This window comes from Chrysemys picta, chromosome 13, assembly GCF_011386835.1.
Source record: "Chrysemys picta bellii isolate R12L10 chromosome 13, ASM1138683v2, whole genome shotgun sequence".
Taxonomy (NCBI): Eukaryota; Metazoa; Chordata; order Testudines; family Emydidae; genus Chrysemys; species Chrysemys picta.
The window spans coordinates 38847945-38873567 of NC_088803.1; the positions used below are offsets into that span (position 1 = coordinate 38847945).

Below are 25623 nucleotides of genomic sequence, written 5' to 3' on the forward strand. Positions count from 1 at the left end.
TGGCAATTTATCCAGCAAGGTGTAGAACAACAGATCCAAGGACAGAACTTGAGTTTTGATCCTCCTAATTGCCAAGCCTCACCCATGACCATAAGCAAAGGAGAATGGGGTAATGAAGAGAGCTGGTCAAAACATTTTCAGTAGAACCATTTTCCATCAGAAGATGCTGTTTTGCTGAGATTGAAATGTTTCGCAGGAACATGTCACTGTCAATGAATTTTTTAACGGAAAAGTTCTGAAATGTTTCCTTTTGACTTTCCCATTTCAACTTAGAATATAAAAGTTGAAGTGATAAAGTCGAAATGAAACGTTTCAATAAGGTCATTCCAATTGTTCCAACAGGAAATATTCTGGAATATTCTGTGAAAATTTTGAGATTTCCACGTTTCGTCTTGATTTGGGACAAAAACAAATTGCAAACTATCAGAATTTCCCACGTTATGGAAATTCCATTTTCGAGGCAGTTCTAATAATGAATGCTTGTTCTATGTATGCATGACTACGAGGAGGATGGCTGAACTGAGCTGTGTGCTGTGGGGTTCATGGAGGCCAAATATCTTGGCTACGTGGTAGAAAAAGGTCTGGTAAAACCTCAACTGAATAAGTTAGAGGCCATCCAAAATTGGCCACGACCAAGTTGTAAGAAGCAGGTCTGAGCATTCCTAGGGGTGGTGGGGTATTACCGGCGTTTCATCCCCCATTTTGCCACAAGGGCAAGTCCCCTAATGGACTTAGTGAAGGTCTGTGGTCCGGATCCAGTCAGATGGTCCGATGCAGCAGAGAGGGCATTTGCGGACCTACCTATTGATAGCCCCAGATTTCACCAAGGAATTCATCCTTCAGACAGATGCATCTGAGGTGGGGTTAGGGGCTGTCCTGTCACAGATGGTTGGGGAAGAAGAACACCCAATTCTCTACCTCAGCAGGAAACTCCTTCCAAGGGAACAAAAATACCCAGTGGTAGAGAGAGTGTGCCTCGCCGTAAAATGGGCCATGGAAACATTGCATTACTACCTGCTGGGGCGCAGATTTGTCCTTGTGACTGACCATGCCCCTCTTCAATGGATGCAACGGAACAAGGAAAAGAACACAAGGGTAACCAGGTGGTTCTTATCCCTCCAACCTTTCCAGTTCCAGATACAGCACAGAGTGGGCAGTTGCCATGGCAACGCCGATGGCTTATCACGGTGTACACTGTCTGGCATCCCAAGCTGCCCAACCCCTTGGTGTTAAGCAGGGGGGAGGGATATGTGATAGACCCAGACCAGTTGGGAACAGCAGAGTAGTAGAAAGCAGATATACTGGTCAATGGATAAGCAGTTTTCTGTTCCCTGATTGACCAGAGCAGGGGCTGCTCCAAGCTAATGAGAACACCTGACTCCAATTAACCTGCTAAGAGTCAGGTGAGGCTGTTAAGCACCTGGCTCTAATTAAGGCCCCTCTGATGCTATAAAAGGGCTCACTCCAGTCAGGCCAAAGAGAGCCAGGGGAGAGGAAGTATCAGAGGGGTAGCCGTGTTAGTCTGAATCTGTAAAAAGCAACAGAGGGTCCTGTGGCACCTTTGAGACTAACAGAAGTACTGGGAGCATAAGCTTTCGTGGGTAAGAACCTCACTTCTTCAGATGCAAGTCTTGCATCTGAAGAAGTGAGGTTCTTACCCACGAAATCTTATGCTCCCAGTACTTCTGTTAGTCTCAAAGGTGCCACAGGACCCTCTGTTGCTTTTTAGGGGAGAGGAAGTGCAGCTGAAGGGCTTATTAATGAAGACACCCTCAAGTCATTGGTAAGGGAGCCCTAAGGTAAGGGTGAAGAAGGGAGAAGCAGGAGAGCTGTAGGGAAGTGGCTCAGGGAAATGTAGAAACTCTGGCAATGAAAGGTTGGCTGCCAACAGATGCTACCATTAGGGTTCCTGGGCCGGAACCTGGAGTAGAGGGCGGGCCCGGGTTCCCCCCAACCCACCACTAGAGGAACACCTCCTGGAAGGGGGAGACAGGCCCCTGTCAGGACAGAAGGCTAAACTGTTTTGGTATGAGGCCGTAGGAGGTGGGAGTTCTCTCATTAACCTCCTTGCTGGCTTATGATGAAAAGGGCTCAGTAAACTGTATCCCTGGCCCTAGAGAGAGAAGGGCTACATGGAGGGTTGCAGTGAGCCTCTGAAGCTAGCATAAACCGCCTGGAAGCGCGGGACCCACGGGGATGAGGTCGGAGCTCTGCCACACCATGTACTGGGGATTGTTTTGAAAAAGCCTTTTGTGACTGACACAAACCGGGAGTGAGGTCTTTGCTAAAGGAAAAGCAGCAGCCAAAATAAACTCTTGGAAATGGATGAAGTCTGCAGTCTTTGGAAGACCACCAGGAACAAAGCTCCTTCATTATAAACAGCCCCACAATGAAGTTACACACACTCGGCTTTCCTAAAGGACAAGGTCTTGACCTTAGCCAGAGTCGGTTTTCATTTCAGAGCCTTTGTTTTAAACTCTAACTCGTTGGCCCACAGCAACCCCAAAAATATATGTGCAGTTCGGTTTTATCAAACGCCTCCTACATCCTGCTTTGGTTGGGAGCTTTAAACTTGTTTAAAAGCATTTGCAAAGATTGAGGTTTTAATCTATTTCAGAGAATTTATTTTGGCTGCTTTTCCTCCTTTACCTAAAAAACCAGTTCTGGTTTCCTTCATAAACACAATTGTTCTATCACAGCAGGATTCTGTGTGGACAATCTGCTAATCTTTAGTTGAAACAAACAAAATGCGTCTTTCTTTCGAGAAAGCGGTGGGATCCTCTGGCTCTGCATGGAGTCCAAATTTGATATTACCCAGACCAGTATTACTCCCTCCCCAGTGCCAAAGAGAATGAGCTGTTGGAGCAGATACTTGTTTGGGAAATCTTCACCATGTATTCTCACTGAATAAACATCCACTTGTGGGCCTTTCATACTGGGTCCTTCTGAACGGACATAGAGCAGAACTGAAACAATGACAGCATTTGTAATGATCTAGGGAAAGAGTTGTGCTAGTTCATCATCTTTTAATAACCAGATCCTGAGAGGGGCAGAGCACCTGCTATTCTCATTGATCCCAGAATGGGGCAGGAGGATGTTCATAAGAACAATATAAACATAAGAACGGCCATATTGGGTCAGACCAAAGGTCCATCTAACCCAGTGTCCTGTCTTCTGACTGTGACCAATGCCAGGTGCTTCAGAGGGAATGAACAGAACAGGAAATCATCAAGTGATCCATCCCGTCGCCCATTCCCAGCTTCTGGCAGACGGAGGTTAGGGACACCATCCTTGTCCATCCTGGCTAATAGCCATTGAGGGATCTATCTTCCATGAACTTATCTAGTTCTTTTTTGAACCCTGTTATAGTCTTGGCCTTCACAACATCCTCTGGCAAAGAGTTCCACAGATTGACTGTGCATTGTGTTGTGATGCTGTACCCCATAATGCTTTATAGAAATATGCTTATGAATATAAATATGACATAAGTGGAATATGTTTTATGCTACATATGCCATGTAACATATCTTTGCAAAGGTTATGTTCTACTGAATGTATTCATCCTATTTGTAGGCATGTATCATTTTTATATCTGAAGTTATGAGTGTTGGCTCTATGCTTGTATTTAAAGTGTTTGCTGTAGGAAGCACATAAGACAGATTTGGTCAACATAGTGTGAAGGGGTTATTCAAGTAATTGGGAGTACTTAACTAACAATGAACATTGAAAGATGCCAATCCATATCTGAGCTTTCCTGGGAACGTTCAAACTAACATGTAAACAATGGCGTTGGCCTGTAAAGAACTGAGTCATGCATAGACATGTGATTTGCCCATGTGACTCCAAAACTCCATATTGTAGCTGGGATTCTGCATAGGAGAACACAAGGGGTTTACACCCCCAAGAAAGTCTATATAAGACCCTGGGAAACCCCTCCATTTTGTCTTCCGCTTGCTCAAGAGATGCCTGAAAGAAACTGGAACAAAGGACACTAACTACAGGGGTGTGAGTGATTGCTGGACCCAGATTAAGAGGAAGTCTAGACTGTAAAAGAAGTTTATTGGAACATCTCTAAGGGTGAGAGTTATCTGTATTTAGTTTCTTACTGTATTAGGCTTAGACTTGCGTATTTTATTTTGCTTGGTAACTTACTTCGTTCTGTCTGTTATTACTTGGAACCACTTACATCCTACTTTTTATATTCAATAAAATATCTTTTACTTATTAATTAACCCAGAGCAAGTAATTAATTCCTGGGGGAGCAAACAGCTGTGCATCTCTCTCTCTGTCTCTATCAGTGTTAGATAGAGTGAACAATTTATGAATTTACCCTGTATAAACTTTATACAGAGTAAAACGGATTTATTTGGGGCTTGGACCCCACTGGTAGCTGGGTATCTGAGTGTTGGAGACAGGAGCACGTCTTAAGTTGTTTTCAGTTAAGCCTACAGCTTTTGGAAGACGTGGTTCAGATCTGGGCCTGTGTTTGTAGCAGGCTAGTGTGTCTGGCTCAACAAGGCAAGGTACTGAAGTCCCAAGCTGCCAAGGAAAACGGGCTCAGAGGTAGTCCCAGCACATCAGGTGGCAGTCCCAAAGGGGTTTCTGTGACTCGACCTGTCTCAGTATTGCGTGAAAAAATACTTCCTTTTGTTTGTTTTAAACCTGCTGCCTATTAATTTAATTTGTTGTACTCTAGTTCTTATGTTATGAGAAGGAGTAAATAACACTTCCTTATTTACTTTCTCCTCCACACCAGTCATGATTCTATAGACCTCAATCATATCCCCCCTTAGTCATCTCTTTTTCAAGTGGAAAAGTCCCAGTCTTATTAATTCAGTAGTTAGGGCACTAGCCTGCAACTCAAGAAACCTGGGTTCATTTCCCTGCTCTGCCACAGACTACCTGTGTGACCTGGGGCAAGTCACTTGGGTGCCTAAGTGGTCCTTTGTGGCTCTGGGCCTAAGTGCCAGATATAGATGCTACTGTGATCCACAAAACCCCTGCTTGGCTGCTGTCTAACTCATTGGAAGTTCAGGTGCCTAAATGCCTTTGAGGAACTGGGCCTAACTGACTTTCAATGAGACTTAGACTCCTAAGTGCTTAAGTCACTTTTGAAAATGGGACTTGCATGCTATTGAAAGGTCTCATTACCATTCTCTCTTATTTATGTCTAGGGGATTTTCAATGTTGATCCACAGATATATTCATAGACAAGATATGCTTATTAACTAATGTCAAATTCTATGTATAGTTGCACTGGCAGTCTTGGATCTGAGGTTTGTTTGCAATGGGCTCTTGAAAGAGGTTATATCTCCCTTCCAGATCCCAACAAGAATTAAAGAGCCAGATTTTTAAAGAGTTAAATTACACAAACATGTGCACACAGTTACTGCAGGTACACATGCAAATTAAGAAATTGCACAGGAAAATAGCCAGCTCTTCACGTGCACACACCTGATTTGTGAGCACAACCATAGTAATGGCAAGTGTAAATGAGACAGGCTTTGCACACTCAAACTCTTTGGGTGAAATCCTGATCCCCTTACTCACATTAAGGAGCACCTCAGTCCATAAGAACCTGTACTGAAATCAGTGGTATTGTTTGTGGCTTAAGGTACTACTCCACACAAGTGAGGATAGCAGAAGCTGGCCCTTTAAAAACATGACCCAAAATATTAGGAAGGAATCCTCAATGAACCAGAATTGCTACCAAATGGGTCTATTCCAACTGAAGGGGTAGGTGCAAGATATGTAAATTCACTTCCCTCCCATTCCCATCTTAACTCCGCTTTCTTTCCTCTCCCACCTTCCCCCTCCATCAGTCTTGGCAGGACAAGTTACTTTGTAGCATGGTTATTTGACAGCTCTGGTGTCACATCTAGATGCTCTTAAAATCTTGAGCTGTTTATTTGGTTCATTAAATCCCTCAGGATATTCCAGGGAGCTCTCGTAATGCTGTTTTATATGTAGGGCCCTACCAAATTCACGGTCCATTTTGGTCAATTTCCTAGTCACAGGGTTTTAAAAATAATAAATGTCATTATTTCAGCTATTTAAATCCTGAAATTTCACTGTTGTAATTGTAGGGGTCCTGACCCAAAAAGGAGTTGTGGGGTGGGGGGTTGCAAGGTTATTGTAGGGGGGTTGCAGTGCTGCTACTTCTGCAGTGCTGCTGGCGGCGGTGCTGCCTTCAGAGCTGTGCAGCTGGAGAGTGGCAGCTGCTGGCCGGGAGCCCAGCTCTGAAGGCAGAGCCACCGCCAATAGCAGCGCAGAAGTAAGGATGACATGGTATGGTATTGCAACCTTTACTTCTGCGATGCTGCCTGCAGAGCTGGGCCCTCAATAAGCAGCCGCCACTGTCCAGCCGCCCAGCTCTGAAGGCAGCAGCGCAGGAGTAAAGATGGCATGGTGTGGTATTGTCACCCTTATTTCACACTGCTGCTAGCGGGGCGCTGCGTTCAGAGCTGGGCACACAGCCAACAGCCGCTGCTCTCTGGCTGCCCAGCTCTGATGGCAGTGCAGAAGTAAGGGTGGCAATACCACAACCCCCCTAAAATAACCTTGCAAGCCCCCTGCACCTGTCTTTTGGGTCAGGACCCCCAGTTTGAGAAACACTGCTCTCCCCCATGAAATCTGTATAGTATAGGATAAAAGCACACAAAAGACCAGATTTCACAGTCTGTGCTGCATTTTTCATGGGCGTGACTTTGGTAGGGCCCTATTTATATGGTTTATCTGGAGATGCCAACTGGAGGGCCCAATCCTGCCTCTCACTCCAGTTTGAGAACTTTGGCAGTGACTTCAGGGAGATCAGGATCGGGCCCCTTAAAGGATGAAAATGTATCAAAAAAGCAGCAGCCTGTTAGCTTCCTATGTAACACGAGGGAAGGAAAGAGCTGGCTCCCACTCTGCGAGTGGGGTTAGAACTCAGCTAGGATGAACTAGAACAACCTTCCCATCCAGGCTTGAAGGCCAATGGGGATCCTTTCTGATTTAGCTTTCATTTCCTCTGACTCTATGGCACAAAAGAGAGTCAGCAGAGAACGTGAATGCAAAAGCTGAAGCCCTCAGTGGTGGTGAAGCATGGCGGGGCTGTGTGACCCAGTGTCTTTATTGAAAAGGAAAGATTTGATCCTGGGTGTCACCACATCCCTACAGAAGAGCTCCACAGAATCCTAGTCTATTAATCACCCTGAGTCCAGGTGAGCCCTGCTGGAAGAGATCAGTAGGGTCACATACCAGGGAAGGACCTGGCCCCATGTCTGGTGTAATATGATAATCAAAAAATAGCAAAACTTGGATTTCTTTTTCCTGCGTTGGAGGGGGTCAAGTTAACAGGAAATAGAAGAGAATCCATGGAAAATGCATCGTCCATGAGTCAGCATTTACAAAATCCAAACAATGGTAAAGAGGGAGAAGTTTTGCTAAGTGCACACATCTTAAGAACTACTGCCATGGTGATCATTTATAGCAGTGGGGCAGATTAGACTACAGAAAACAAACCAGAGTCATTTTTCTCCTCCGTGTGGCACAATGGACGTGTCTGATATTTTGCTTTTCAAGTCTTGATCTTGCTTCTAATGAAGTCACAGAGAGTTTTGCCAGTGACTTTAATGAGAGCAGGATCAGGTCCTATGAAAAGGAGATCTATTATTCCTATTAATGTCCAAATACTTTTGTCTATCCCCACATTCCAAGGAAATGACTGTTTCTTACTCAAACTTGAATTTAGATCTTGTCTGAACGAAAGCATCTCATGGACTCAATTCAATAAAAAGATGGTCACTGTTTGTCCTGCAAAGGCAGCTACCAGGACACAGAAATCCAGAAATGTTGCAGCTTCAAAAGCATAAAAGTTCTGACAGTTTTCTCCAAACCATGCTGTTATTATACATGAAAAGAACCACTCTAGGAGACGGACCTAGAGTTTCTGTGGGACCTTGAGCAAGTCACTTAGCATCTCTGGGCCTCAGTTTGCCCTCCTCTCCTATGAGGTGTAGTTTTCCTGAGCTGAAAGGTGCTGTGATTCTAGTGTAGCATTATACTCCAAATAGGGTTTGGGTTGAGATCAGTACAGTAGTGTAATAATGTTGTCATCCTCACTTCCAACACAAGTGTGCCATTCTGACACAAGTGTCAACTTGCTAACAAGTGGTGTCTTGCAGATCATCTTCCCAGTGGAAGAGAAATCAGTGACCTGGAGTCTTGGTATATTTAAATGTAACTTGTTTTATTTATACAAATACACCAGTCCTTGAACCGAGGTGGTCACAAACAGAATGCAGGCAATCCCCACTTTCTGGGATCTCAATGCAACATCAATGTCCAGGCCCCAAGAACTAATTCCAGTCAGAGACCAATCTCTCCTGCTGATCCCACAGCTCCTTCCACCACAACTTTTCAAAACAAAACACACAGCATGTCATCCCAAGACTTAACAATTGCTTGTACACTAATAAAGAACTAGGAAGGCTGTGTAATAGCATCACCTGCCATACTTATATAAAGAGGGAAAAATCATGAGGTCCCTATTCAGGCAATAGGTTTATTGACTAACTTTAGACACACACACACACACAACCATGTATATAATATGTTTATGAGTATGTGTAGACAACTCAATAAAGATAAACATCTTCTCCCACTAGTGGCAATATAATTTGAAAGATGAATTATGACGAAAATAAGTTTCTTTTTCCTTCCATATAGTAATATATTTTAAATTGTGATTCTATATTTATCATATTCATATTGCAGTAACATCTACAGGCCCCCATCAGGGATCAGGACCTCATTGTGCTGGGTGCTGTACAAACACAGAACAAAGAGGTGAGCCCTGACTCACAGAGCTTACAGTCTATATAAATATTACAAATTATTTTAATTTGGGCAGCAAACTCTACTTTATTTCACACATCAATGAAGAAGAGACTACACTACCCCATCTAAGTTTTTTTTGGAGTTATATTTTCTCTTTCAATATTTATAAACACAGAAATGGCCGTTTCACATTTTTTCCTGCATTTAAAAAAAAAACAAAACATTTTCTATTGTATTGCACTATTAATCTTTTGGCAGCACCAGAAACATTAATGACCAATAATGACCTAATATAAACAACATTAGGGAATAATGTTATCACCAGATTATAAATATTTGGGTATGTGACATGAAAACAATCCACCACTTAATATAAAAGAGCACAGAATACGACACTGACTCACAGGCACTCCCTAACTCCCCGAAGAAAGCAGTTTATTAAAGAACTTCTCCAGATCAGGGTGTTCTTTCTGTTCCTGAACTTCTGATCTTTTTTCTGACCCATTTGTCATTATAACCACCATTACATCATGTCTCCCACTCTGCAGTTACCTAAAGAATTGTTTAGGGCATTGCTTCAACTGCTTAAGTGTGCTATTCAACGTGATTCTGTATGACGGCAAGTTATGGCCAGCTTGATATGGGTCAGAGTACATCTGCTTCCACTTCACCCTGCGAAAGTCTCCATCAGAAAGCTAAGGAAGGGATGGGCTGTTTAACCGAAGTGCATGTACATTCATAGATATAACATGGCAATGTGTTTGCTGATTGTATCACTACTGAGTCCAATCGTTTATTATCTTTGAAGGGGTTGCAATGAACATCAAAGCTACCATTAACAACTTAACTTGCTACTATATATATATATAAAGCCACTAGCAATTGCAGGGAAGTTTAAAGAAAAAGCCTTTTGATTCACTTGATGAGGCCTAATTTAACCCAGGCCCTATCATCCCTTATCAAATTCAAACTGGCTGGTACAATTTACTTGCATACAGAAAGTAAGAATGCCCCAAACTGAACCCACTACAGGAACTTCCAGGACAAGCCAGTTTATTTAAGGGCAAAACTGTCCCATCACAGTGGTAGGCAGATCAAGAAAGCACACAAAATGACAAGGAACAGTAGAGAAATGTGATTTATGCAGATGCTTTGAATGTCCAACTAAGGTTTTCTGCAGCCTATGTACAACATCAGATTGCCTCCAAGGAATCTATAAAGGGGGCTTGCTCCATCTAAACAGGGGTGCTTTTAACAGCACAAATATGGGAACTACTCTATATTACTACAAAAATCCCATCCAGCATAAGAGGCACTGCATGCTTTAGGTGGAGTAAGTATGATACACAGCAGCCAGATGTAATGCAATGACACTGCACAGATGGATAGACATATGTATGCCTATACATGCACAGAAGCCAATATAAACATCACAAAGCCAGCATTAGCCAATCCAGATGGTTATGGGCAATCTTTTGAGCATCCTAGAGTGGACACTGAAACCTACAATGATTTTAATAAAATAAAAAGAAAAGGCACCAGTCCTAAGAAGTTCCCTACTCATTAAATCTATTAGTCTATTTCACGTTGACTCTTTTAGGGCAACACTTCAGTAGATGTCATTCAATTTGAATTGCACAGACTTCAGTTGTCAGTTAGACAATGCAAATGCATCTTGCGGATCACAGCAGGCTACGAAATCCAAAGAAAGGTTTCAGTCTTTTACGTGGGCATCAGTAACAAACAACACTGTGTGTGTATTCTGTGTAGCAGGTAGGCTCTATTCCTCCCACTCTGAGTATTTTTCCTTTGTGTTGCATTAGACTTAAGTGGAGGAAGGGAAAAAAGCCACTGTAGCTTGCCGAATGATAAATACAGTGCACTCCTTGCTAGATCCGTGCTCACACTACACTTTGGGTTTGTTTGCTCATTTATTTCAGTTGCACAGACAATGCCATCAGCCAAAGGTTCTGTTCCATGGAGACACTGTTGTTCACTGCCACAGGTCTGGCTTGAACTAGCTATGCAGAAGGAATCAGTACATAGAGGGAGGGATTGTGCCTAGACTAGGACCTAGGAGTCAGGACTTCTAGGGTATGTCTACATTGCAATAAAAAACCCATGGCACCGAGTCTGGGTCAGCTGACTCAGGCTAGCAGGGCTCAGGTTGTAGGGCTACAAATCGCAATTTGGGACAGGGGTCTCAGAGCCCAGGCTGCAACCTGAGCCCAAACACCTCTATGGCAATTTTATAGCCTTGCAGCCTGAGCCCGAGTCAGCTGATTCAGGCCCGCTGCGGGTCTTTTACTGCAGTGTAGACATAGCCCTAGGTTCTAATCCCAGCTCTAACAGGTGGGAAAGTAACTTCACTGCTCTGTGCCTCAGGTTATCCAGCTGTAAAACGTGGACATCACATTACCTACCTTAGTGAAGTATTGAGAGAGCTGATTTAAAGTTTCCAAAGAGTCTGGAAATCCTCAGATGAAAAGTGCCAAGTGCCATTATTAAAAATTATACAGCGCTGGAGGAAATGGGCTACGTCTTTGCCAAAAGAGAGCAGAAAAGGCTCCGTGCTCTTAAATAACTACTTCTGCTATGGATTATCAACAAAGTTTCAGATTACAAAGTACCATGCTTTAGATATTTAAGTGAATTACTTTTTAAGACCGTAAAATATCGTTTTAAGCCAATAAAACACCATATTAAAGCCTCTTGAAATGCTTATTGCTCAAGTTTCTCAAACTAGAATTTCTGAAACTCCATCTCTTGAAAAACTAGCATTTTACCAAACTTCAGCTGAGGTGACAGACCCAGCACAGGAAGTATGGGATGAAATCAGATGCAGGATGTTACTCTGCAGGGAATTTGTAATGAATCATTTGGCACCATCTTGAAGAAGGAATGACAGAATCAGATCCTTAACTGGAGTAAGCTGACACTGAAGTCAATGGACCCATTTAAACCTGCTGCGAATGTGGCCCTGAATTTCCATAATATGGCCATTCCAATGGTGTGCTCTCTGATATGCACAAGATTATCTAGTCAGGAAGTTTTAAAAAAGCATATGTAGCACTGAGAGCTCACGGGTATTTAGGGGCATGGGATACCACAAAAACAGCACTGACAGCGCTCAGGTGAATTCCTAATGCTGGATCATTTCCATTGTGTCATCTCATGCCCCTTCACGAACAGGTTTCTGTTCTATAAACAGTCCTGCAGTCTGCACAGGAATACACCAGAGATCGAGGATAGGGGCTTGAGTAGGACTCTCCTCTTGAGAGATGTGGGAGCTCATTGTATTCTTGGGAATCATAGGCGTTCAGCACCTTTCACGGTCATGTCAGAATGGAAGAGGAATTCTGCCCAAATGGAGCTTTCCATTACAGAACACCATCCCTAGGAAAGCAAATACATTATTTTTTTAAAGCAAACAAACCAACCAACCCTCACTGTTCCTTCTTGGTATCAAGCAATGTCCTCAAGAGCAGAAACAAGCCGGCCAACAAAATGTTCAAGAAAGCAAAGTAGTTCAGGAAATGGCTCAAGAGCAAGACCACATCACCGTGCAAGTAAACAAAGATCATTAGCTACCAACTCATTAGGATCAGTCTCCTGCTTCCTTACCGCAGCTTTTGATGCTTTTCAGAACTCAGGCCGCGAGTGTCATAGTACCATCTGAATGCAGCCTATGTGCTTTCCTGCCTCGAGTCCATGGGCTTCTAAAACCGCAATGAAAATAACGTACAAGGAAAGATGTTGGGACCATCATCTGCAGCATGTGGTCTCCTGCCCAAGCCCATGTCTGACATAATGGTGCAGTGGTTCAAATACAGAGACCTATCTTTTCAAAAGTAACTAGTGGTTTTGGATGCATCACGTTTTAGGTGCCATCTTAAACACCAGAGAGGGACCTGGATTTTGTGAGGGAGGGGGCTCAGATTTTTCCAAAAAAACAGGCCTCATTAGAGCGTCTCAAGTTGGGCACTCAGAAATCGAGGAAACCAAAAATCACTCATTATTTTGGAAGCTCAGGCCAGAATAACTCGGATGAAGACAATGAGTCATACACCCATTTCACTGAGAGCAGAATTATTCCTCTTCTGTTTGGACAGAAAAGAAACTGTAAATGTGGCACCTCCCCGTTAGCAGACCTTCTCCCTGTGCACTTAGGGTCAGATCATCTTATTTTCCTGACAAAGACACTTTTATCGTTGTCCTCTCCTGCTAGCTTTACAGAACCACCATCGCTCTGGGGAGGCAGCTGGATTCTGTTCTGAATTTGTAACTAAATTCTAAACATAGACTAGTCCCTGAGAGGATTGCACCTGAGCCCAGCTTGGCAGTCAGGTCCTGGGCAGGGCTGGCTCCAGCATTTCTGCCGCCCCAAGCAAAAAAAAAAAAAAAAAAGCAGCGCTCGGCAGCAGCAGTTCGGCGGCAGGTCCTTTGCTCCTAGAGGGAGTGAGGGACCTGCCGCCCCCGAATTGCCGCACATGCCGCCCCTTTCCCTTGGCCGCCCCAAGCACCTGCTTGTTAAGCTGCTGCCTGGAGCCGGCCCTGGTCCTGGGGCAGTATGCAGGACCGGTAGGTAGAAACTAGCCAGATTTGCCCAACTCTTCTCCTAAATCGCCTTGTCCTTCTTGGGGACCCGGCCCCGTTTTGCGGTAGAAGAACACGTTACTGTTGTAACCTTTCTGCAAGGGGGTTCATGGCAGCTACAAGGGGCAGGTTCAAGTAGCTAGGGGTCTCTCTGAAAACTAAAACGCCAACTGCTCAAGCCCCCCGCCTCCAAATTTCTGAGATCATGACATGGGCACCCTTACTAGGCAATACTTTCCCTTTCAGGAGCACCAAGGAACAAGAAAAGAATTGTTAGTGGGAAAGAGGACAGCATCGTCTAGGGAAAACATAGCAACAATGTCTTTCTTTCTCTTACCTCTTCCTCCTAGCCTGGCAAGTTTGACTGGGGTCCTTGGGCCAGATTTTTAAAGATTTTTAGGCACCTAAAGATGCAGATGGGCCCCCAATTTTTATTGATTTCAATGGGAGTTCAGTGTCTGCCTTGCTTAGGCTGTTTTGAAAATCCCACTAGGCACCTATATATCTTTGAAACTCTGGACCTTTCTCTCTGTCTCTGGGCACTTGCCACAGTTAATCCCAAACAAGCCTCTGCTGAACTCCTTATTCATGCTTCAATCACTTCCCATCTCCTCCTTTCACCATCTCCTCGTCTGTGACTGCCAGGTAGTTCAAAATCCCCTGGCCAGCCTCAGCTTTCACTGTTCAAAGCTGAAAATGAAGCATATCACTCACTTCCCCAGGCACCGTCACTGACTTCCTCTCCACCCCCATTGTGGCCTGGTTTTCAAATCTACTTTCCCCAGGACCGCCTCTCCGCCCACTCATGGTATTCTTCTAGTCTTGGCCCTTCTCCACTTCCCAGCACCTCACACCTCTGCATTTGTGTCTGGAACACCCTCCCTCTTCTTCCCTGGGAGTCACTTCCTCCCGGTTCCCACTGTCCTTGCTAATAATTATGGGTCTCAGCCCATGTGTCAGTCAGGCCCTTGGTATCTAACTGTCTGATTATGGGCTCAGTTCAGGTCATTAGATATGCAGATATTAAAATTAGCACCTACATTTCATTAGCAGGTGCATTTTTTGTGCCAGGATCAGGGTCAGCCTGGCTGCATGTTTTTTTCCCCCTTTACATTTTGCCTTTAAGCTAGTGATGGGGCCCAGCTGCTGAATTCAGATCCAGTTTTCAAGCCCCACTTTGGAGGTATCTGGATCCAGATAACGGTTTGGCCCATTCTAGAGCTAGGAACCAGCTTCAAGCTGAGGTCTGGATCCAGGGTCAGATTCTGAATTCCCCAAAGCCCGGGAGGATGAAGTTTGGTTCAAGCCCATTTCTATATGGGGACCACCAGTTGCAGCAGTCGGGCTCGGACCTGCGGGCTTGACACGAGGAATGTTTTAAAATCCTTCCACAGCCTCTCGCTAGATAAGTGATTGATGGTGTTTACCAGCTCCTGGAATGTGCCTGCCTGCGCCCAGAATTGGGCATGCTATCCTGGCACACGGTGCAGGGATCGTGGAGGTTTGCATGCTGAACGATCTCTCCCAGGCATGTGCTTTTGGCACTGGGGAAGCCACTTAGAGCGGAAAAAAGAACCCACAAAAAGCTGTTTTCTGTTGCTTGCTCAGCTCAGCTTCCTATTTCCTATACAGTTATGAAAGGGAGCACTCCCGAATCACGCTCTGGTCCAAACTCTCATGGCTCAGCCTGTACCAGACCCTGCAGTGACCAGGAGGAAGCTGGATAGAGTTCTAGCCTTCTACTCTTTTACGCCCATGCAGAGGAATGTGGCTGGTTGCTATTAACGCACTCTCTTCAGATTTCATTGCTCTGTTGCCATTTCCAGTCCCGGTCATGCTGTAAAGCCCTAGAATTCTCCTGCCACTGGAGACTTTTGGTATCGGTGGCTAATCATACCCAGGATACAAACCTCACGGAGATGAAGCTTGCAGACTGGATAGGAATTCCAGATGCTCAGCCTCATTACTCTGCTCAGTACCTCTGTGCTGCGCATTGTTACTTGAGTTCACACATTATTTTTCTGCTGTAAATCTTCTGGTACGTCTACGCTGCAATGGCGGCATGTGACTGCCACACTCCAGCTAGCTGCAAACCTGGCTTGGGCAACAAGAGCAGTGAAGCCGCAACCACATGGGCCTCAGCACAGGCTGCGTATGCCTTGTGCTGATGCTGCCGCAGTGTCACTGCTATCCACTCGCTTGAGTGCATCTACACACGCTGCAGCAACCTCCCAGGACTGCAGTGTAGACACACCCAAGGTCTCACTTTGGAGACATGGAATCAGAGACTGGGCCAAGCCCCAAGTTGCAAACAGTCTTGAACTTCCAAATGGGTTTTGGTTCAACATGGATAATGGCCAGCTTCAAACCTTGGAGAGAGGCAAACTTCTTCAAAGCTCCGGTGTGTCCACACAGTCTCTAGCACTAAGCAATCGCCAGCCCTGTCTTCCCATTCCAAATCCCGTAAAGCAATCCATGCACTGTCCCACCTTCGTACTACAGCATCAGCTCTAACCCCACCTCAGCAGAGAAAGGAGACTGCAACATTTGGGCGCCCTCTTCCTTAGGAGGGTCTTGGACCCAACTCACTATTTCTGGAGACTTCCTCACTGTGTGGAGAGAAAAGGGATTCCCTATTCACAAACAGAGCCTGTGTTGGGGGGAAAAAAAAAAGTGGCCAGACTTAGAAACATACGTGAAATTCCCAGCCCATTAAAAACGTGATCCATGGTACACGAGGACAAATCCCTGTTGCTCATTCACAAACCGATTATTGTCAGTACTCAAAAACTGAGCCATTTTGATTGGACACAAGTCAATGGTTTTGTTTTTACTCCCTGATTGGATGAGCCGTAACTCTTAGAATTAGGTTCCCAGAGTGAATCCTCATGATTACAAATTCATCGGTCACTTTCTCCACAGATTCTGCCAGGGTCACTTTAAATTCACTGTTTCTGCAAAACATTCCTGCCAGCAATTGCACTCACCTCTGCGACCCATCGATCTCAAGATGTTTGTCAAGGCCCCAAAGGGCCCTGAACTCAAGAGAAGGGAATTCATTTACAAATTCAAACAAATATTCCTCAATATTTTGTATTATTTCCTCCAGGCTCCCCTGGAATCCCTCCCCCAGGGAATGATCAGAGTTTTCCTTTGCTACTACACAGGCAGTTTGGTTGACATCATACGGCAGCAGCAGCATTTTCACAGAATGCACTAACTTCTGTGTACTGTAACTCCTCACTTAAAGTCGTCCCGGTTAACGTTGTTTCGTTGCTGATCAATTAGAGAACATGCTTGTTTAAAGTTGTGCATTGCTCCCTTGGCAGCCGTCTGCTTTGTCCACTACTTGCAGAAAGAGCAGCTCGTTGGAGCTAGCTGGTGGGGGCTTGGAACCAGGGTGGACTGGCAGCCCCCCTATCAGCTGCCCGCTCCCCTAAGTTCCCTGTGCGGCAGCCACCCAGCAGGCTATCAATTGTCTGGCAGTTCAGCTGTGCCTCCCCCCACTGCCATGTGCTGCTCCTGCCCTCTGCCTTGGAGCTGCTCCCGAGAGCCTCCTGCTTGCTGTGCAAAGGAGGGAAGTGAGGGGCTGTCCCCTCTCCCCTCTCCCCTCTCCCCCTGCCCCCCCACTTACCCCATCTCCATAGAGCGGGGCTGGGGGACACGACAGGGCTCAGGATGGAGGGAGCTTGCTGGCAGAAGCTGCTGTCTCAACTTGCTGATCTACTTAAAAAGGCAATGTACTTAGACTGGGGTCAGCGTACTGAAAAGGGCAATGCACATCTCTCTCTCTCTGCCATGCTGTCTCCCCTCCCTCCATTCGTGCTGCCTTGTAGAGTGTGAGGCTACATTAACAACCATGTGTTAACGCTTGAGGACTCAGCTGTTCTAGTTCATCATTTAGCAACAAGGCATTCCCTGGGAAATATCCCACCCTCTGACTTCACCACCTCAACCAAGCTTCACAATCATCATTGCTGTGTACAGTATTACATTGTTTGTTTAAAACTTATACTGTGTATATATAGATATATAGTTTTTTGTCTGGTGAAAAAAATTTCCCTGGAACCTAACCCCCCCATTGACATTAATTCTTATGGGGAAATTGGATTCGCTTAACAACATTTTGCTTAAAGTCGCATTTTTCAGGAACATAACAACAACGTTAAGCGCACAGTTACTGTATAGCAAATCAATCTAGGCCAACAGGACAAACCAATTAGAGCGGCATAGTCTAACCTGCACAGTACTTAGTATGGTGGGAGATATCCCTATGTGCAAGTCATTGACAAGGTGTGAGGAAGACCCAGCTATTCAGAGGTATTTAAGCACCTAACTCCCATTGATTTCTAGCTTCTTATTCTTCCCCCTTTTTAAAAGACGGGCAGGATTTTGTCAGAGAAACTGGGTGGAGAAACAGAACCAACACGCTGGCCTTTACAGCTGCTAATTATTTCTCCTAGCTCCAGGGCTATCTAATGTCTCCATCTTCTGTTGGGTTTATTCAGTAACAGCTTGGAATTTATAAGCGCCAAATGCTTTTCAGGAGTGCTTTTTAACCCCCCATTAAAGGCTGAGCGGCAGTGTTGATTATCTCAGTATTCTTATGGCATAAATGTAGAATGTTTTGGTCATCTTTGATTGATAGATATTGTTTTTATTATGACCTAAATGTGGGTGCAATTGCTCACTTACCAGTTCCAGGATTACATTTGCAAACTGGTAACTGTGCATGCAATTGACCAGTTAGTCAGAATGACCAGCACTGATGTACAATGTGTATGTGGAGTTCTGGTAACTGTAGGTATGCTTCTCTGAAAACTCAGGCATTGTGTACTACAAACAGCATAATTATGGGCCAGATTTCAAACTAGCATCAATTATGGTAAAATGGATAGCTAGCCATTGCACATACAGTTACTGCAATTACCTCTACCAAAGTAGCTGTGCTTACAAATTCAGTGTGAACCTTTTTGACTGTGCAATTCTGAAAATCCAGGGGCCAAAATATAAGGGATAGGAGCTACGTTTTCAGAAAAAAAACCCCACATAATTAGATGTACAGTTAACATGAAATTACTGCCATTGGGTCTGAAACTCAGAATAATGCACTACTTAAATCAATGCTTGTGAAAGTTGTCCCCCAGCTACGGTAGCATACATACAGGTCTTTGCTCCTGGGGAGCAGATAGAAGATGCTACATGGTTGACCCTGACTTTGTAGTCCCTGCATATGCTCACTCCACTGTCTGATTTCAACAATAGAACAGGAGCAGCCCAGCCTGAGAACTTGGCAGGCCCAATAACACCAGCTGCTTGTAATTGGACCATTTCTTGGTTTGCCCTATGGCACATGGCATCGTTTCGAATAGTTTCCTCCACAGTCAGGAGGGCTAGAAACTTACTTTTTTAAAAAAATGAGTGTCCTGTCATCGCAAGACTCCAGGAGGTGGGGCTTGAAGAAAAACACCACGGGTAACATTTTCAAAACCACCTCGGTGACTTCAGAGTCTAAGACCATAGTCAAAAGTGATTTAGGACCTTAAATTGTAGTGATTTAGGACCATTGACTTTTGGAGACTTGGAGAATAAGTGACTTAGGCACTTTTCATCCCAGCTATTGTAAGACTTTCAGTAAAATCATGAGTGTTGGCAATGATGGGCATCACAATGGGGGTCCCCAATACTGCAGGGCTACACCATGCAAGCATTTGGATTCTTTCTGTAAAGTTTCTGGCCCAGAGTCTTAGCTATGTCCAGTATGCACTGGTTCCTGGAATAGCATTAGAATAGCCTTTGGGCTGCAGTAAACTATGCTGGCTGGCTATCGCCCCTATGCAACCAGTGAAGATCACTAAAGTGTACTGGTGCTCTGGCCACATTTCTCCTGGACCCACTCCTCACACCAAGGGCAAGGAAGGGGTGTAGCTCTACATGCAGTTCCGGTTGCCCCATCTCAAAAAAAGATATTAGAATGGGAAAAGATAGAGAGAAAGGCAATGAAAATGCTGAGGGGGCTGGAACAGCTTCCATACAAACAGAGATTAAAAAGACGGGCCGTGTTCAGCTTAAACAAAGAGACAACTAAGGAGGGATATGCTAGACGTGTATAAAATCATGAATGGTGTGGAAAGGGTGACTAGGGAAGTGGTATTTATCCCTTCACATAATAGGTCAAAAGTGTAAATGGGTTAAAAAAAGAATCAGATAAGTTCATGGAGGATAGGTCCATCAGTGGCTGCTAGCCAAGATGCTCAGGGACACCCATGCCCTGGGTATCCCTGAACCTCTGAATGCCAGAAAATGGGAGTGGACAACAGGAGATGGATCACGTGATGATTGCCCTGTTCTGTTCATTCCCTCTGAGGCATCTGGCACCAACCATTGTCAGAAGACAGGGTACTGGGCAAGACAGCGTACTAGCAGGGACGGCTTTAGGCACCAGCGTCCCAAGCCTGTGCTTGGGGTGGCACTTTTCAAGGGGAGGCATTCCAGCCCCCCCCCTTTTTTCTTTTTTTTTGCTTGGGGTGGCAAAAAACCTGGAGCCGGCCCTGCGAACTAGGCAAGACAGGGTACTGGGCATTGTTCTGACTCAGTATGGCCATTCTTCTGATCTTAAGAAAAGCAGAAGCAAGTCATTCTAGCTCTACACTCCCCAGGGATTCCCACATGCTGGGGGAATCCCCAGATAGCTAGGAAAACAAGCCTTCTGGAGCCAGGGCCAAGGATCTGTCCCACTCTATGCTTTGTACAAGAGGTAATATTGGCAGGTTTTTGTTCCTTCTCCAATGCAGTTTTTACTAGGCTGCCATAGCACTGTTTTGCCAGCAGGTGGTGCTTTCGGACTGTTTTAACGAAGCTTGTGTTGCATGATGAAAAATAAAGATTCCAGCTTTGCTCGCTCTCCTGTGTGGGGCTTGTTTAGCTATGAACACAGGTCCTGGCCACACAGCCCACAGTTAGGAACCAGTGAAAACGAGCCATGCACTGCCCTTGCCATAGGCCTGGGTTGCCCATATGGATCGTTTCCCATAAGCAATTAGGCAGCTCATTTGCTATGTGGATGGGCACTCGAACCAGCCCATTGTAGGTGGTAAATCCAGTCCTCCCATAGCTGTGCTGGGTAGACACTTCCCCGCACGTGGTGAGTGACCCGAGGGGGCTGGATCCCACATGAAGGAGGAGAATCAGGCCCCCTAACTTGTGGTTGTTTGTTTGACTGCAACTGTCCGATTTGCCTCTTGCTACTCTCCACATGCTCAGAATGGCAGGGAACCTGCTGCCAATCCACTACTCCTTATCCTCTGCCAACACCGCTCTGCTCAGCCTCCCACCTCCCCTGCTGCTGCTTGCTTGCTTTATAGCAGCCTGACAAGTGTGAACTTCCCAGCTCTCTGAATTCAAACCCACCGGCAGGCTGATGTTCATAGAGATTGAGGCCAGAAGGGAACACCAGATCATCTAGTCTGACTTGCTGTATAGCAAGGGCCACCAACACGGCACAGTATCCCCCTACTAAACCCAGCAACCCAAAGGAGACCAAACATTACAGCCCAAAGGAGACTAGACTGTTATGTGCCACCCAGGTGCCCCAGGAATGGCTGGGAAATGATTAGATGTGATACACCCAGCTAATCCTGGCAAGTGTCCCACACCCACACGCTGCAGGGGATGATAGAATCATAGAAGATTAGGGTTGGAAGAGACTTCAGGAGGTCATCTAGTCCAACCCCCTGCTCAAAGCAGGACCAACCCAACTAAATCATCCCAGCCAGGGTTTTGTCAAGCCGGGCCTTAAAAACCTCTAAGGATGGAGATTCCACCACCTCCCTAGGTAACCTATTCCAGTGCTTCACCACCCTCCTAGTGAAATAGTGTTTCCTAATATCCAACCTAGATCTCCCCCACTGCAACTTAAGACCATTGCTTCTTGTTCTGTCATCTGCCACCACTGAGAACAGGCGAGCTCCACACCCTTTGAAACCCCCCTTCAGGTAGTTGAAGGCTGCTATCAAATCCCCCCTCACTCTTCTCTTCTGCAGACTAAATAACCCCAGTTCCCTCAGCCTCTCCTCGTAAGTTATGTGCCCCAGACCCTGTAATCATTTTCGTTGTCCTCCGCTGCACTCTCTCCAATTTGTCCACATCCCTTCTGTAGTGGGGGGACCAAAACTGAACACAATACTCCAGGTGTGGCTTCACCAGTGCCAAAGAGAGGGGAATAATCACTTCCCTCGATCTGCTGGCAATGCTCCTACTAATACAGCCCAATATGCCATTGGCCTTCTTGGCAACAAGGGCACAGTGCTGACTCATAACCAGCTTCTCGTCCACTGTAATCCCTAGGTCCTTTTCTGCAGAATTGCTGCTTAGCCAGTCGGTCCCCAGCCTGTAGCAGCACATGGGATTTTTCCTTCCCAAGTGCAGGACTCTGAACTTGTCCTTGTTGAACCTCATCAAATTTCTTTTGGCCCAATCCTCCAATTTGTCTAGGTCACTCTGGACCCTATCCCTACTGTCCAGCGTATCTACCTCTCCCCCCAGCTTAGTGTCATCTGTGAACTTGCTGAGGGTGCAATTCATCCCATCATCCAGACCATTAATAAAGATGTTGAACAAAATTGGACCCAGGACCGACCCTTGGGCACTCCACTTGATACCAGCTGCCAACTAGACATCGAGCCATTGATCACTACCTGTTGAGACCAACAATCTAGCCAGCTTTCTATCCACCTTATAGTCCATTCATCCAATCCATACTTCTTTAACTTGCTGGCAAGAATACTGTGGGAGACAGTATCAGAGGGGTAGCCGTGTTAGTCTGAATCTGTAAAAAGCAACAGAGGGTCCTGTGGCACCTTTGAGACTAACAGAAGTATTGGGAGCATAAGCTTTTGTGGGTAAGAACCTCACTTCTTCAGATGCAAGAGACAGTATCAAAAGCTTTGCTAAGTCAAGATATCTCACATCCACCGCTTTCCCCATATCCACAGAGCCAGTTATCTCATCATAGAAGGCAATCAGGATGGTGAAAAAAACCAACAACCCAGGTCACTGCCAATGGGCCATGGGGGGAAATTCCTTCCTGGCCCCACATGGTTATCAGTGAGCAAGCCAGCCAGCCATTTCAGTGATGTTGAATCATCCATTACTCACCGAGGAAGCCCTCTGGGAGGCATACTCCACATTCTTCTGGAGGGCATGGATCACGCTGACAGGTTGCCAGTGCTGTAAAGCTATTCAGGGCCACATCCCCAGCTGGCACACGTCAGCATAACTTCGTGGATGCATGCAGCACAGAGCGTCGTCCCTGGTCTTCTGCCCTGTTTAACTGCCTCACGCCACCCCCACCGCTCTCCTAGAAACTATCCCTGGCTCGTTCATCGTGGGAGGTGAGGCAGGCAATTCCGCTGTTCTCAAAGGCCTACTCAGTCCCGTTAATCTGGCAAAAGTGAAAATCTCCAGCTACTTCCCTCCTTTGTGCCAGACTCTGTGCTGGTTGTTTCTATTCCCCTTGTGGTGCGAACGAGGAAACTGAGCCCTTCCTGCCAACTGTCCCCTTCATCGCCTCAAGGCTCCGAAAAGGAAACAGCTGAGCACTATGGGCCAGAGTCTATGCTTCGCTGCGGTGCCTTTAGCCACTCTGACAGCATACAGCACAGCAGCCATATTGCTAGAGAAACCAGCCTGAGGGAATAATCTCAGCCTAAGAGGGTTCCCAGGGCAGCACAGAGCTCTGGGAATGGCTCTCTAGCCCCTGCCCCCTTCGTTCCTAGCATAAGGGGCATGCTGAGGAAGAGGGCATGGGCAAAGCATGCTGCCCTCCAGCTATTCTCGGCCTACATGAGAGCCCCCTGGGGAGGCTGTGCGTAGCTGGCTCAGCAAAGAGCAGCCCGGACGCTGCTCTAAGAAGCACCAGTGGCCAAAGTGGCTCCCAGATGGCCTCAAAGTATGAGCGGAGGCACAGAGGTGGCTTAGGCACCTTTGCCCAGCCCTTCTCCATTCCTGTGCTGAACAGAGCATCTGGCCTTTGCATAGCGCCTTTATGCACTATGGGGACATCTAATCAATAGTCCTTCCCTGTCCTGACAGCGCAGGCTCCCACCTGATCCAGCTCCTGACCAGATTTCATGTAACTCCAATACCACCTGGCACCCGCACCTGAGCAAAGCAGCATGGTCATCTCATCCTCATCTGCAAACACTTCTCCCTCCCTGCTCACTTGGGGATCCACTTCCAAATGACTCTGTTTTCAAGGCCTTCCAGGGGCTCATTCTGCAGAGACCTCATGTCCTCTGCTCCTGTCCCCACTCCCTGGGCTTCCTTAGCAGCAGGCTCCCCTCCGTCTGTGTGCAGCACTGCCCCCTGCACTTTAATGGCTGCAATGATTGTTCTAATACAGTGGTTCCCAAAGTGGGGTTCACAAACCCCTGGGGGTTCACAGAATGTTACAGGGGGTTCGCCAGAACAATTTCACTAATGGCGGCCAGAGGACTCCAGGCATTGGAGGCAGCAGGTGGGACCTGGTTGCAGGGCAAACAGTCTTCCGAGCCCCAGGGATAGCGGGGCAGAGCAGTTTGGGCTGGCAGCCCAAGCCCTGCCCCTGTCAGCGGGGGAGCCGACAGCCCGAACCCCAGGGAGAGCGGGGCCAGATGCTGAACCAGACCTGAGATTTTATCTTTCTCCAGTGGTTCTGGACTTCCAAGAGCTATGCAGAGCAAAGCAAGCGCATCCATCACACTGAGGAAATTTTAAACTTAAATCCCTGGAAATATTCATTTTTAGGAGGGGGTTCATGAGATTTCACAATTTAGTGAAAGGGGTTCGCGGGCTGTTAAAGTTTTGGAACCACTGTTCTAATAGATGCTGAATTGCCCATTTTTGAAATGGTTTGGATGGACAGGAACCGGTCAGTCCCCTTTGAAGACCGATATCAGAGGTCGTGAATGGCATTCCAATTCATTTACTGCTCTTAGAGTCTCAGTGTCTCTTCAGCTGAAAAGACACAATCATTTAGTAGTTCCAGCCAGCAGCACCGACCTATGGGGGCCTCTTAGTGCTACGGGCTCTGCAGCCATAGGACTCCCTGCCCCAATGAGCTTACAGTCCAAGAGACATTGGTAAAAGGCAACATTTTACATGCTGATGCATCACTGAATGTGAATACCTGTTATTTGGACTCAGTGTGTTGTTGATTATGAAGGAGACAGTCTTGTCTCGGTACTTGCTACCTCTCTGTGCAGTAAGATTAGGGTGACCAGATAGCAACTGTAAAAAATCGGGACAGGGGGTGGGGGGTAATAGGAGCCTATATAAGAAAAAAAACCCAAAATTGGGACTGTCCCTATAAAATCGGGACATCTGGTCACCCTAAGTAAGATTGGGAATATGCCCCCATGTGTGGGTTTCTGGCCTCCGGGTTATCAGGATCTTCTCTCTTTTTAACATGGGAATCTATATAGCTATCTACATTAGGCATACTTCAAATCTCTGCTCCCCACCAAAATCTCTTTTCCTTTATCACTGCCTAGTTTTACTACAGACTTTGGACCAGATTTTCAAAACAGTTAAATTCACATATGTATATTGTGTGTTTGAGAGTGCAAGGCAGATAGTTGTGTAAATCTGCCCAATGAACCCCTCACACACTCAGTTGCCTGAATTGGTTGTGCACTCATCATGATAACAATGAGCATTAATTAGACACAAATTTGCCTCACACAGCTGCACACCTAACTCGTTTGAAAAACAGGACCCTTTGAATTAATGGTTCCTGTTCCCAGCTGTGGGGATGATTTCAGAACAGGACAGCTCAGTGTGGTTACATACCTGTAGATTTCTCAGTGAAATACTAGATGCTTTTCAGTACCTGAGAACCTGAGTCACTTGTGCTTAGGGAATTCCAGCAGAATTTGTTTTCTGTTCCCAATAGACTCACATTGTCAGAAGGCACATCCCTCTGCAGGCTTAGCTGTCAGGGTGATTTGTGGTTATGGAGCCTGGCTGCTGTGGAGGACAGTTTCTTGGTGCACAGACTGCACCATACATTGGTCAACCTCACAGCAGTTCTGGAAATTTCCTGGGCTACACCTATACTTAGTGACGAGACCATTTCACGAACACTGATTGCATGAAATAATGAGCTCCCGTTTAGTGCATCCACCGAGCAACACAGTTTGCAATAGCACCAGTGTGTTGCATCCACAC

General features: G+C 46.0%; 1 protein-coding gene across 1 annotated transcript in view; it reads right to left on the bottom strand.

Annotated features, from left to right (window-relative positions):
• The window catches only part of PTGIS (prostaglandin I2 synthase), an 88655-nt gene extending 65902 nt beyond the window's left edge, over positions 1–22753 (bottom strand). Inside the window, exon 1 of the mRNA XM_005304597.5 lies at positions 22573–22753. Coding sequence (XP_005304654.3) covers positions 22573–22619 — 47 coding nt within the window. The 5' untranslated portion in view covers positions 22620–22753. The remainder of the gene's footprint in view (positions 1–22572) is intronic.
• Between the last annotated feature and the right edge of the window lie 2870 nt (positions 22754–25623).